The 12372-nt window shown below is 33.6% G+C and overlaps 1 protein-coding gene and 1 non-coding gene across 2 annotated transcripts in view; one reads left to right on the forward strand and one right to left on the reverse strand.

Moving 5' to 3' along the window:
- The first annotated feature begins 1278 nt into the window (after positions 1-1278).
- trnae-uuc (transfer RNA glutamic acid (anticodon UUC)) lies at positions 1279-1350 on the forward strand. Its single transcript has one exon. It is a non-coding gene; the product is annotated as a tRNA-Glu (tRNA).
- Positions 1351-6398: 5048 nt separating this feature from the next.
- LOC131960665 (receptor-type tyrosine-protein phosphatase beta-like) overlaps positions 6399-12372 on the reverse strand; it is a 47412-nt gene continuing 41438 nt past the window's right edge. The window contains exons 36-40 of the mRNA XM_059325926.1: positions 12322-12372; positions 10730-10893; positions 8793-8928; positions 7310-7430; positions 6399-7172 (exon numbers count right to left, since the gene is read on the reverse strand). The exon at positions 12322-12372 is cut by the window's right edge and continues 72 nt beyond it. Coding sequence (XP_059181909.1) covers positions 7150-7172; positions 7310-7430; positions 8793-8928; positions 10730-10893; positions 12322-12372 — 495 coding nt within the window. The 3' untranslated portion in view covers positions 6399-7149. The remainder of the gene's footprint in view (positions 7173-7309; positions 7431-8792; positions 8929-10729; positions 10894-12321) is intronic.

Consider the following 12372-nt stretch of genomic DNA (forward strand, 5'->3'; position numbering starts at 1 on the left):
TCAGTCAATCTTCCCCTGCTGCTGTTTTTAATCAATACAACAATTTAAACTCTGAGAGCAGAACTCTGCAGCAATTTGTTAACACAAGAGTTTTTTATTGACGATCAATAAGTCTAAATTGCTGCATTTTTGGAGCCTCGGTCGATGTCGGAACAAGAGGATCTGCTTTGATTTTTAGTGCATATTTAAGCTTTTATTTTTGCAGTTCCAGTTGTCACATCTTACTCACTGTGGCCTTGTTTTTCACGGCTATATATAATCTATATAATCCAGTGTCCCCGAAGGATTGAGAGGAGAAAGTTTTGTACATTTATAAGTAAAATGCATCAATCTTGTGCACTTTGAGAGCTAAATGAGAGCAAACACCTCACATAACATTTTTCACAGTCGGAGATGCTGTTTATAGAACCTTATTTCTGTCCGACTGTGACATTTTAAGTTGCTGTTAACAGCTTTCCACTAGGACACGGAGCAGCCAGCCAGGCTGGGAAATAGTTGCTAGGGGGGAGAATTTTTTTTCTATAAAAGCTCAAATTTAGTGGCCTCTTACAGATTCTTATGCCACTATTCCATCATATACACCGATCTTAATTAATTAATTATTGTAAAGGAGAATAAATGTTCATATTTTCTGGTTCTTTTATGTTTATGAGGCATCTTATTTTGACAGTCTTCTTGTAAATTCTGCAGTGGATTCTGTTAACACACTGTGCTCTTATTTTGAAAGTTTCATGTGTAAAGCGACAGGAAGTCATTTATACTGTTAGTCACAGTTTGGTATTTTGGACAAACTGACCGCTTTTTGGTTTATTATGCTTTTTTTTAATGACAATTTTTGGATATTTTTCGACATATTGTACTATGACGTTTTGGGTTATTTCATTTTTTTGACATAACAAAACATAACATAAAGGTGTTTTATATATATATATTTGGACATACTGTACCATCAACACGATTAACACACTATTCTACAGCATCTGTGACCATTTCTTGACTGTTGTCGAATGAGGTCTAAGAGGAAACTGTGCTTAACAGGAAACTTGGGATAAGGTTGCATTTTCAGAATACAAGCCACATAACAATGTTATAATTATGAACAGGGAACCTGAAACAAGGCAGTGTTTCTAAATTAAAAGCCCCGCTAAGTAAATATGGACCAATATAATAAAAGCCCAACAAAATAAATATAAAAAAAATGCCTGAAGGGCTACTGTATTTGAAGAGGAAACCCAGTACAAGGCTGTTTTTCAAAATAAAAGCCTGCCACAGTAACTATCCCATATGGTCTAGCGGTTAGGATTCCTGGTTTTCACCCAGGCGGCCCGGGTTCGACTCCCGGTATGGGAATTACCCCTTTTGGGCAGTCCGTGGCCTAGAGGTTAGGGATCAGAGGGTTGCCGGTTCAGTCCAGGACTGACAGGTCACAGACTGAAGTGCCCTTGAGCAAGGCTCCTAACCCCTCACAGAGATGTGCTGCCCACTGCTTCTCAACATGGTGTGTTCAAAAAGGACGTCTTAAATGCAGAGTTTGAATTTCCCCATTGTGGGATTAATAAATTAATCTTAATATCTCAGTAGTTTAAAAGAATAAAAGCATGAGTCCACAGTGTCTCAACGGGAAATGCAGGAGAAGCCCCACAAACTTTATCTTTTTAGTTTAGTAGATTTAATTGTGGCGCAACAAGAAACGAAGAACAAGACTGGTATTCAAGATAAAAGGTGTTTAAAGTGAAAACTCGGGATTAGGCTGCATTTTCAAAATAAACGCCCCACAACATCGCTATTATTGTGAACAGGTAACCCAGGACATCGCAGTTTTTCAAAAATAAAAGCCTCACAAAGTACATTTTTCTTAGTAGTTTAGAAGAATAAAAGAGAAAATTGTGGCTCAACAGCAAGCTCAGCAAGAGTCTGCTTTTTCAAAATAAAAGCCCCTCCAATTCTTGTGATCAGCACATTATTCTGCTGTGTTTTTTTCTTTCTTAATTTTCAAAATCCAACAAATTTTTGCTATTATAGAAATTGTATTTGCATATCTGTTTCTATATTTGTTGCATCACGTGAAATTGTGTTAATTGTGGGATTTGCATTGACATTGGTAATATAATAATAATAATTAAAAAAAATAATAATTAAAAAATAAATAATAATAATAATAAAAATAATAATAATGCATTTTATTTATAGGCGCCTTTCAGGACTCTCAAGTTCACCTTACAATAAACAATTAAAAATAAAACAGTCATAATAAAACAGCAATGGCAGTAATAATAAACAACAATAAAACAATTACAAATAAGAACAATAATTAAACAACAATGGCAGTAACAATAACAAGACTAAAACAGTACAGAGAAAAATTGGCAACATTAATAAAACAAATGAATATATTATTATTATTATTATTATTATTATTATTATTATTATTATTATTATTATTATTATTATGACATTGACCAGAGCATTTTCTATGTGAAATGTTCCATCCAGGCCAGCTGGTTCTCCTGGAGCTCCAGGCTGGTTCTCTGGTTCTCTGGTTCTCTGAAGCTGTCTGGCTGTTTGTTCTGTCAGGACGGTTGAAGCTCGCGGGACGTCGGCTGGTTCTAACTTTGTCTCCTATGAATCTCTGCCAGGACGGAGCGATGAGGCGGCTGAGCCGGAGGTTCGGTCCCCGGGGACGGAGGCTCAGCCGGCCCTCTGACAGGGACTCCTCGGCTCTGCTGAGGCCCCTCAGAGCTGCTGGATCTGGATCTGGGTGACCCAGTTCTGCCCGGCCTCGGCCTGCCCCAGATCAATATGGAAATCACAAGTTTCACACATGCAGAGTAGACAAAAGTTTCGTTTTCTTGCCTGTTTTTGTCTGTGGAGGCCACGGAGAGATTTAATCACACACTGTAAAAAAAAAATGTAAAAAAAAAATGTAGATTTTATGGTGAAAAACTGCTAAAACATGACAGTAAAAGACGTAAAATGATAAATGGTTTAATTCAGTTTCAGTAACAATGAAACACCGTAAATGTATATATCAGCTAAAACAGTATTTTTTATTTTTTTTAAATACATTACTCCACTGTAAAATACTCTGGCACTGTTTATAGCCTAGCAAAAATATACTGTAAAATATATACAAGCCATCATTTTTGCCTTTATTTTTTGTAAAAATACTTTTTCTCACTGTTAAATGTACTAAACACCATATCTCTAACAGAAATATACTGTAATATTTAATGGTAAAATCTTTAATTTATGCAGCATTTATAAAGTATTTTCTTGTCAATTATATGGCAGAACAGCGTTTCTTTTCATCGAAAAACGTTTTTTTTTTTTATGGTAAAATATGGAATAAAATGGCAATCAACAGTGCTAATATAATTTTACCGTAATATCACAAAAAACTTGCACTGTAAAGTTCTGGCAACCACAGCTGCCAGTTTTGGGGGGGTTTTTTTTACCGTAAAACAGTGCAGACAGACTACACCATGACACATTTCTGTCATATACGTCTTTTTTAATTTTCTGACATACTTTAAGTGTGCTGTTAGCTTTTTTCCTTCCACAGGGCGGTGACTGGAAGCTGAAGCACCAAGAGGCTAGGACTAGCCTGTGTGCTAACGAAATGGGCGGGCTGAGTCTAAACCATGGTGCTGCCCCAACAGTTTTAATCAGATAGTCGCACATTTACATTATAAAACTCTGTGTAAAAGTAAGTTAGGCATCCTTTTCTGGGAGGTGGTTACAGCTAACTGCTGAGCAGCAAGGTTATTATAGTTAATTAACGAAATAACAAAAACTAGAATTGAAAAAACATTTTCGTTAACTGAAATAAAAGTAAAAACGAGAGTTTTTTAAAAAACGATAACTAACTGAAACTGTATTTTGTGGTTACAAAACTAACTAAAACTAACTAAAATTATAGTGAAAACGTCCTTAGTTATTGTTTTTGTCAACTTTTTTCATACGTTATTCTTTTGGTTGATATTAAATCTATTTAATCTATCTGGTTTTATGACTTAATAAACTTATTGGGGCTGAGATGGATAAGAGAAACATTTATTTTGACTTTTTTGAATCTGGCAGCCAACAAATACCCCATTACTAAAAAACTAAAACTAACATTAAAACTAATAAAAACTAAACTAAAACTAAGCATTTTCCAAAAAATAAAAACTAATTAAAACTAATGAACTCACTCTGAAAACTAGCTAAAACTAACTGAATTTGAAAAGAAAAATTGACAACGAAATTAAAACTAAAACTAATGAAAAATCCAAAACTATTATAACCTTGCTTAGCAGCCTGTGATTTCTGAACAGAGAAGGTCCATTTACATGCTCACTCTTTCATTATTGTCTTAAATAAATAAACAAACTCTGACATGACAATAAAATATGGTGTTCTCTTCATATCTGTGGACATACTGTAGTATTTTTCTTGCACGGTGTTTGTGAAGTTTGTGGGGACAGATTTAATCACCATGGTTACACAAAGTTATGAAAGTCCCCACTCTTAAAGGATTGTTAGATATTATCAGGAAATGCTTTTTTCTTCTCTTTTTTTTTTTACTGGCAGTCACATTAGGAGATCGATATCAATTTCATCTTTGAGGTTCCAGTGCAGACGATGTTTCAATCCCATTTGAAAACTTTTAGCTGTAATGAGGGTTTGAAATGGCCGAGAAGCTTTTAGATGGAAATTATTATTCTGTGAGTGTTTGTTATCAATAAAGGGGAAGTTTCTGCTCTGTCATGATGCATATCTGAACACATTGGTTTTAGACGTGGAACCAACAAAGTTAGTGAGCTTTAACTCTTTTCAATTTGTGGTTTTTCCTCAGAATAATGGATAGAAACATTTCTGGATGAAGCAGGCTGCAGCCGATTATCATTCTCATTACTGATTATTCTCTTCAATATTCTAATAAATCAATTTATTGTTTAGCCTTCACAAGGCTTTGTCAGTTTATCAGTGACCAAAGTGGCTCATTAAAATGTATTGTTTCGTTCAGTCAACAACACAAAAAATATTCCAAAACACCATATTTTGAGATTTTGAATTTTGAATCTATGGATTTTTTTTGTTAAAAAGTCATAAAATGTTTTAATGCCCCTATACTCTCAAAATGGTCTTATTATAGTCTGATGATGTGTGTAGTAGGGTGTTTTTTCCAGAAATCGCAAAAAAAATACCATATTTTGAGAAATCCAAAATTTGAAGTTTGAAAAAAAAGTCATAAAAGGCATGTCGAAAATTTTGGTGAAAAAGTCTCAAAATTTTTAAATGCCCCGATACTCTCAAAATGGTCTTATCATAGTCTGTTGTTAAATGTAGTAGGGTGGCTTTTCCAAAAATTGCAAAAAAAATACCATATTTTAAGAAGTCAAAAATTTGAAGTTTGAAAAAAAAGTCATACGAAAATTGTCGAAAATTTTGGTGAAAAAGTCTAAAAAATTTTAAATGCTCCGATACTCTCAAAATGGTCTTATCATAGTCTGTTGATACATGTAGTAGGGTGGCTTTTCCAATAATTCCACGAAAAAAACAAAACATTTTGAGATGTTCAAAATTTAAAAAAGTCATACTATATCATTTTGTTTTTTTGGTGAAAGACATAAAAATTTTAAATGCTCCGATACTCTCAAAATGGTCTTATTATGGTGTTTTGATACATGTAGGAGGGTGGCTTTTCGAGAAATAACAAAAAAACACCATATTGAGGAGTCCAAAATTTGAAGTTTTAAAAAAAGTCATACTACAACATGTCGATTTTTTTGGTTAAAAAAAAAAATCATTAAATTTTTCAATGCCCCCATACTCTCAAAATGGTCTTATAATAGCCTGTTGATACATGTAGTAGGGTGGATTTTCCAGAAATAACACCCTCTCTTGACATAAACAAAAAAAGTCATACTATAGCATGTCGAAATTTTGCAGAAATAACAAAAAAAACACCATATTTTGAGATAACCAAAATTTGAAGAATGAAAAAAAGTCATGGCCTTTTTGCCATGACATTTTTTGTGTGAAAACGCTGCAAAATTTTCAAATGCTCCGATACTCTCAAAATGGTTTTATTATCACCTGTTGATACATGAAGAAGGCTGGCTTCCCAGAAATAACACAAAAACACAATCTCTTGAAATGTCCGAAATTTGATGAAAGTCCAAAAAGTCAGAACATTTTTAAATTCCCAGACACTTTCAAAATTGTCTCATCATAGTCTTAAAGTCCTGCAGCAGTCGCATCAAACAGAAATAAATCACCAAGAAATATTTATATAATATAATATTTAATAATTTTGTAATTGCAAATGTGAACTTTTCAGATGAATTTAGACATTCAATGTAACAAATTTCTCAAATATTTTAACAACAAAGTGGAGTTTAGCTTACAACTGGGAGAAAAACATTCAGTCATTTATGAATTCATTTTTATAAAAGAGGGGAGGTGAAGTTCCTGCTTCGTATTCAGACTTTTTTTTTAAGTTCATTACGTGAAATAATGTGCATTTATATTTTTATAATGTAACAGTCACTGAAAGTCTGAATACAGCAGGTTACAGATTATTGCATTAAATGAGATATAAATGTAAATAATATTATACAGCATAGAAATTGTCGACATACAGTATATAATCATATTCATATATAAAAAAAGAGTACACCAATATTTACATACAGCAATATGTGTAAGGTTTTAAATAAACAGCTTATATGGAGCAGAGTGAGAACTAACAGAAACAAACAGATGGCTCTTTCCTTCCCTGGGATCCGTCAGTTTGAGCTAAACATCAGATTTGAAAACATACATCTTTAATAATAACCAGCGACCTGAGATCAACCCGTGTAACCCTCCAGCACTTCAGAAAATCAGAAGCCACATTCATTAAAATCTGATTCTTTTACAAACGTCTGTGTAACACCAGCAAAAAATATCTTCTCTGTGTTTAAACTGGAGTCACAGATTGTTTACAGCTTCAGTTTATCTTCTGTGGTTTTGTTGGCATTAAAGTTGTAACACTGATATGAACTTAAAGCAGGGATACACAGATTAACACAAACAATAAGTACATTTTTCTATCATTTATGTGTTCTTATTTTCACACATTGCTGTTTCGTCCCTGTAATGTGAAGCTAATGTTCCTCGTGTTCAGCGTCCGGTGTAGATGAAATCTGAGGGGAGACAAAAAAAAAAAAAATAAAGTTATAAGATCAGTAGAAACTGTTTCAATGCAGATAATGGTAAAAACAAGAGAGTTTTTGTTCTAAAATCTACTGTAGCATGAAGTTTTTTATGTTGAGAGTCTCACCGCGGCAGTACTCGGGGTTGAAGTTTTCGTAGATGGGGTAGAGAGGGTTCTCCTGCTCGCTGCGATGTTTCTTGGCTCTCAGGACGTCACGAACGCTCTGGTGCAGGAAGGCATACTGGCACTGCAACACACACACGTGATATAAGGAAATCAGTTGGAAAAAGTGGAATGAGCAACTTAAAGTAAACTGTATCATATATGTCCAAATCTCATCCAAAATGGGATAAAAAAAAACCTAGTATAATATTATAATAGTATCGTATGTCGTCCAAAATGCGATAAAAAAAGTAATAAATAGTATGTTGTTCAAAATCATGTAAAAAAAGTCATAGCATCATATGTCTTTCAAAATGCGATAAAAAAGTCATAGTATCGTATGTCGTTCAAAATCACGTAAAAAAAAAAAAGAAGTCATAGTTTTGTATTTTGTCCAAAATCCAAAATAGGATGTCTTTTTATTTTTGATTTGATTTTGACATATGATTGTGAGACTATATTATGACTTTTTCTATCGCATTTTAGACAACATATGATACGTTGACTTTTTTATCGCATTTTGGACGACATACAGTACTACGACTATTTTACGTGATTTTTAAACAACATACTATGACTGTTTAAGGTGATTTTGAGAGACATACGATACGATAACTTTTTAACACATTTTGGACGAGATACGATACAATACTTTTTTTACGTGATTTTGGACAACATACAATACTATGACTTTTTTACGTGATTTGGGACGAAATATGATACCGTGACTTTTTTATGTGATTTTGAACTACACCGAATACTATGACTTTTTTATTGCATTTTAGACGACATACAATAAATACCATGCCTTTTTTACGTGATTTTGGACGACTAACAATGCTTTGACTTTTTACGTGATTTTGGACGACTAACAATGCTTTGACTTTTTACGTGATTTTGGACGACATACAATACGATGACTTTTTTACGTGATTTTGGACGACTTACAATACTATGACTTTTTTACGTGATTTTGGACGACATACAATACGATGACTTTTTTACGTGATTTTGGACGACATACAATACGATGACTTTTTTACGTGATTTTGGACGATTTACAATACTATGACTTTTTTACGTGATTTTGGACGACTTACAATACGATGACTTTTTTACGTGATTTTGGACGACTTACAATACTATGACTTTTTAACGTGATTTTGGACGACATACTATTGTATGATTTTTTTACTATGACTATTTTGCTTTGACATGATTATGGATATCATATTATATTATTACATGTTTATGAAGTTTGGACGCCACATTGTGACCTTTTTTTTCACCTTCTTCTCATCCAGAACTAAAACCTTTTTAAAACCCTTTCCATACATTTCAAAAGGTCTTTTAGAGGGTATTAAATATAACTTCCTGCATAAACCCTGTTACTGGTGTTTAACTCTTGTTTTTATTGAATATTTAAATGTAACGAGAAGCTCGTTACCTCAGTCTGGACCATGTGCTGGCGGTGCAGGCGGAGGTCGAACACGCAGCCGTACAGGTCCACGGTTCCTTTAGAGTCCAGCTGCTGCAGAACCCGATCCAGAGCGATGAAGGTCCCGGTCCGCCCAACACCAGCACTAACACACACACACACACACACACACACACACAGAGTCAACCGTAAAGCAGCAAATACTGACATCAAAAAGGCTTAACCCTTAATAGGGCACTCATTGAAATACTTTCAAATTCCAAATTTCAACCCTAGAGAATATTTGAGGATATTCCATACAGCCAGAATGTGTAAAAAAAAAAACATGCGCAGATTTATGAGATTTAAAGTGGTGAATCTACGAGAAAAAAAGTTTTTCTCGTAAATCTGCAACTTTTTTCTCATTATTTTCTGTTGATAAATGTAGTGGGTGGCTTTTCCAGAAATATAAAAACATCACATTTTCATATGTCCAAAATTAGAATTTAAAAAAAAAAGTCGACATTTTTTGGGGGAAAAGTCGCAACATTTTTAAATACCCGATACTCCTAGTATGGTCTTATTATAGCATGTTGATACGTGTAATAGGGTAGCTTTTCCAAAAAATGTTTTAAAAAACACCATATTTTGAGAGGTCCAAAATTTGACAAAAAAAAAGTCATACTCTAGCATGGCGATTTTTTTGGTGAAAAAATCACAACATTTTTTAATTCCCCGATACTCTCAAAATGGTCTTATCGCCTGTTGATACATGTAGTAGGGTGGCTTTTCCAGAAATAACAAAAAACACCATATTTTGAGATGTCCAAAATTTGACAAAAAGTCATACGGGAAAAAGTTACAACATTTTTTAATGCCCCGATACTCTCAAAATGGTCTTGTTATAGCCTGATGATACATGTAGTAGGGTGGCTTTTACCATAAATAACAAAAAGCAGCATATTTTGAGATGATGAAAAAGTCCAAAAAGTCAGAACAAATCTGCGATTTTTTTCACACAGATTTGCCACTTTGAATCTCTTAAATCTGCGACTCTTTTTCTTGTAGATTTGCCACTTTAATCTAGTAAATATGCAACTTTTTTCTCTAAATATTATAAATTCATGTGGTTCTACGACCTCACAGAGAGACATGGGGGCCCCATCTTGATATCCACTGAAGTTACCAAATATAGTTCTTCGCCCGATAAAGGGTTAAACATCTCTGCTTTAACCCTTTATCAGGCGAAGAACTATATTTGGTAACTTCAGTGGATATCTAAATGGGGTCGAGAAAAGAGTTGCAAATTTACTACATTAAAGTGGCAAATCTACAAGAAAAAAAGTTGCAGATTTAAGAGATTTAAAGTGGCAAATCTGCGCGAAAAAAGTCGCAGATTTACGAGATTTAAAGTGGCAAATCTGCGCAAAAAAGTCGCAGATTTATAAGATTTAAAGTGTTGAATCTGCAAGAAAAAAAGTTGCTTTTTTTCCCACTTCTTTCTCGTAAATCTGTGACTTTTTTCCACGGAGATTTGCCACTTTAAATCTCTTAAATCTCCAATTTTTTTTCTTGTAGATTTGCCACTTTAAATCTCTTAAATCTCCAATTTTTTTTCTTGTAGATTTGCCACTTTAAATCTCGTAAATCTGCGACTTTTTTCGCGCAGATTTGCCACTTTAAATCTCTTAAATCTCCAATTTTTTTTCTTGTAGATTTGCCACTTTAAATCTCGTGAACTTGCGACTTTTTTCGCGCAGATTTGCCACTTTAAATCTCTTAAATCTGCGACTTTTTTTCTTGTAGATCTGCCACTTTAATCTAGTAAATTTGCAGCTTTTTTCTCGTAATATTCTTATTTTGGATATCCGCTGAAGTTACCAAATACGGTTCTTCGTCCGATAAAGGGTTAAACATCTCTGCTTTAATATAACTTCAGTGACTCAGTGGTCTCTTTACACACATACCTGCAGTGGACCACGGTGGCGCCGGTGCTGGGCGAGCGGTCCACGTAGTCCCGGACGGTCCTGACGAACTGGATGAGGGACTGGGTGGTCTCGGGGACGCCGTGGTCGGGCCACACCGTGTAGTGGAAGTGACGCAGCACTCGAGGGTAGCTGCAGCCGCTCTCCTGTCAACACACATCCAGGAAATAAAAATCAGTTTACTTCAGTACTTTTAAAAGCCTAAATGAATAGAGTTTAAATTTAACCGGTTTATTTTTAGTCTGTGCGGAGGAGGAGAGAAGTGAACACTTTTATTGTGGTAATCTGTGAGTCATGTGCTGTTATATTAGTTTCAATAAGAAACAAAGTCCAAGAAAGACACAGAAAACAGGAGATGGTTTAAAAGTGTAAGGTGTTAACAAAGAGTTTATACAAAATAATGTTTGGAAATAGGATTAATTGGATTACTTTTATACAAAGTGTTATCTATGTGCCTTATAAATAAAAAATACTATTAAATTGCACATTTTTGACTAATTTTATGACATACTACTATTAGATTTTTTGTTGTTGATACATTTCATCTCGTACTTTAATATGACATTTTTATGTTTTTGTCTTTTTTTATTTAAAGAAAATACCATTAAATTGCACACTTTTGACTTTTTTTGATACATTTCATCTTATACTATGATATGACATTTCTATGATTTATTTAATTTTTTAAGAAAATACCATTAAATTGTAAATTGGGAGATTTTTATACATTTTTATGGCATAGTATATTAGAGAATTTCCAAAATAAAAGTCTATAGAAATATATGATTCTTCCTATGCTTCAGTGTTTAAAAAAAAATAAACAAATATATCAAAAACTATCATATTGAATCACAATCAGGGTTGCAAAGGGTGGAAAATTTCCGGTTAATTTCCAGAAATTTTCCATGGGGAGTTAGGCTGGGGAATTAAGGAAATATTAAAAATAAAAATATGACAATTCAACAGATTTATTCGTAAGTAGAACTTTATCAAGTTTTAATTATTTTACTGAACAACAAAAACATGAATGTTGAGTTAAATATTGTCAAAAAAATACGTATTTATTTTATTTTTTAATTTAGTAAATTCCTGTTTTTTTCCCCGTTAATTCCCATTTACTCCCATGGAAAGTTTCCAACTTTGAAAATTCCCGGAATTTTGCAACCCTAATCCTAATCCTTAAAAATGTGAACTTTCCCCCATGGTTTAGTGCTTAAAAAGTAATCAAAAATGCAATAAATTACAATATAAAAACACTAAATACCAAACACCAGAAAAACCTGAACGTGTTGTAGTTTTCTTTTTTCTTTTCTGCACATTCTTCACTTAATTTGTTGTATATAGTATATTATCTTTATCTTAAAGGGAAATAATTTTGTGTGTAATTTTTGTGGTCTGCTGTAACAAAGAAATTTCCCTGCTGTGGGATTAATAAAGTCAAATCTAATCTAAATAGACCACATCTTGAATAGCGATCGAGCTGGAACAATGAGCTCATCTTCTGATTCCATTGTTGTTGTTTATGTGTAAATAAAAACTATCCGTCAGGATAAACAGGAAGAGGGGATCAGTACCGAGGTGATCTTGAACTCTCTGATGGTCCACTCCGGCAGGACGGACTCCGA

The sequence above is a fragment of the Centropristis striata genome, chromosome 22 (genome assembly GCF_030273125.1).
Source record: "Centropristis striata isolate RG_2023a ecotype Rhode Island chromosome 22, C.striata_1.0, whole genome shotgun sequence".
Classification (NCBI taxonomy): domain Eukaryota; kingdom Metazoa; phylum Chordata; class Actinopteri; order Perciformes; family Serranidae; genus Centropristis; species Centropristis striata.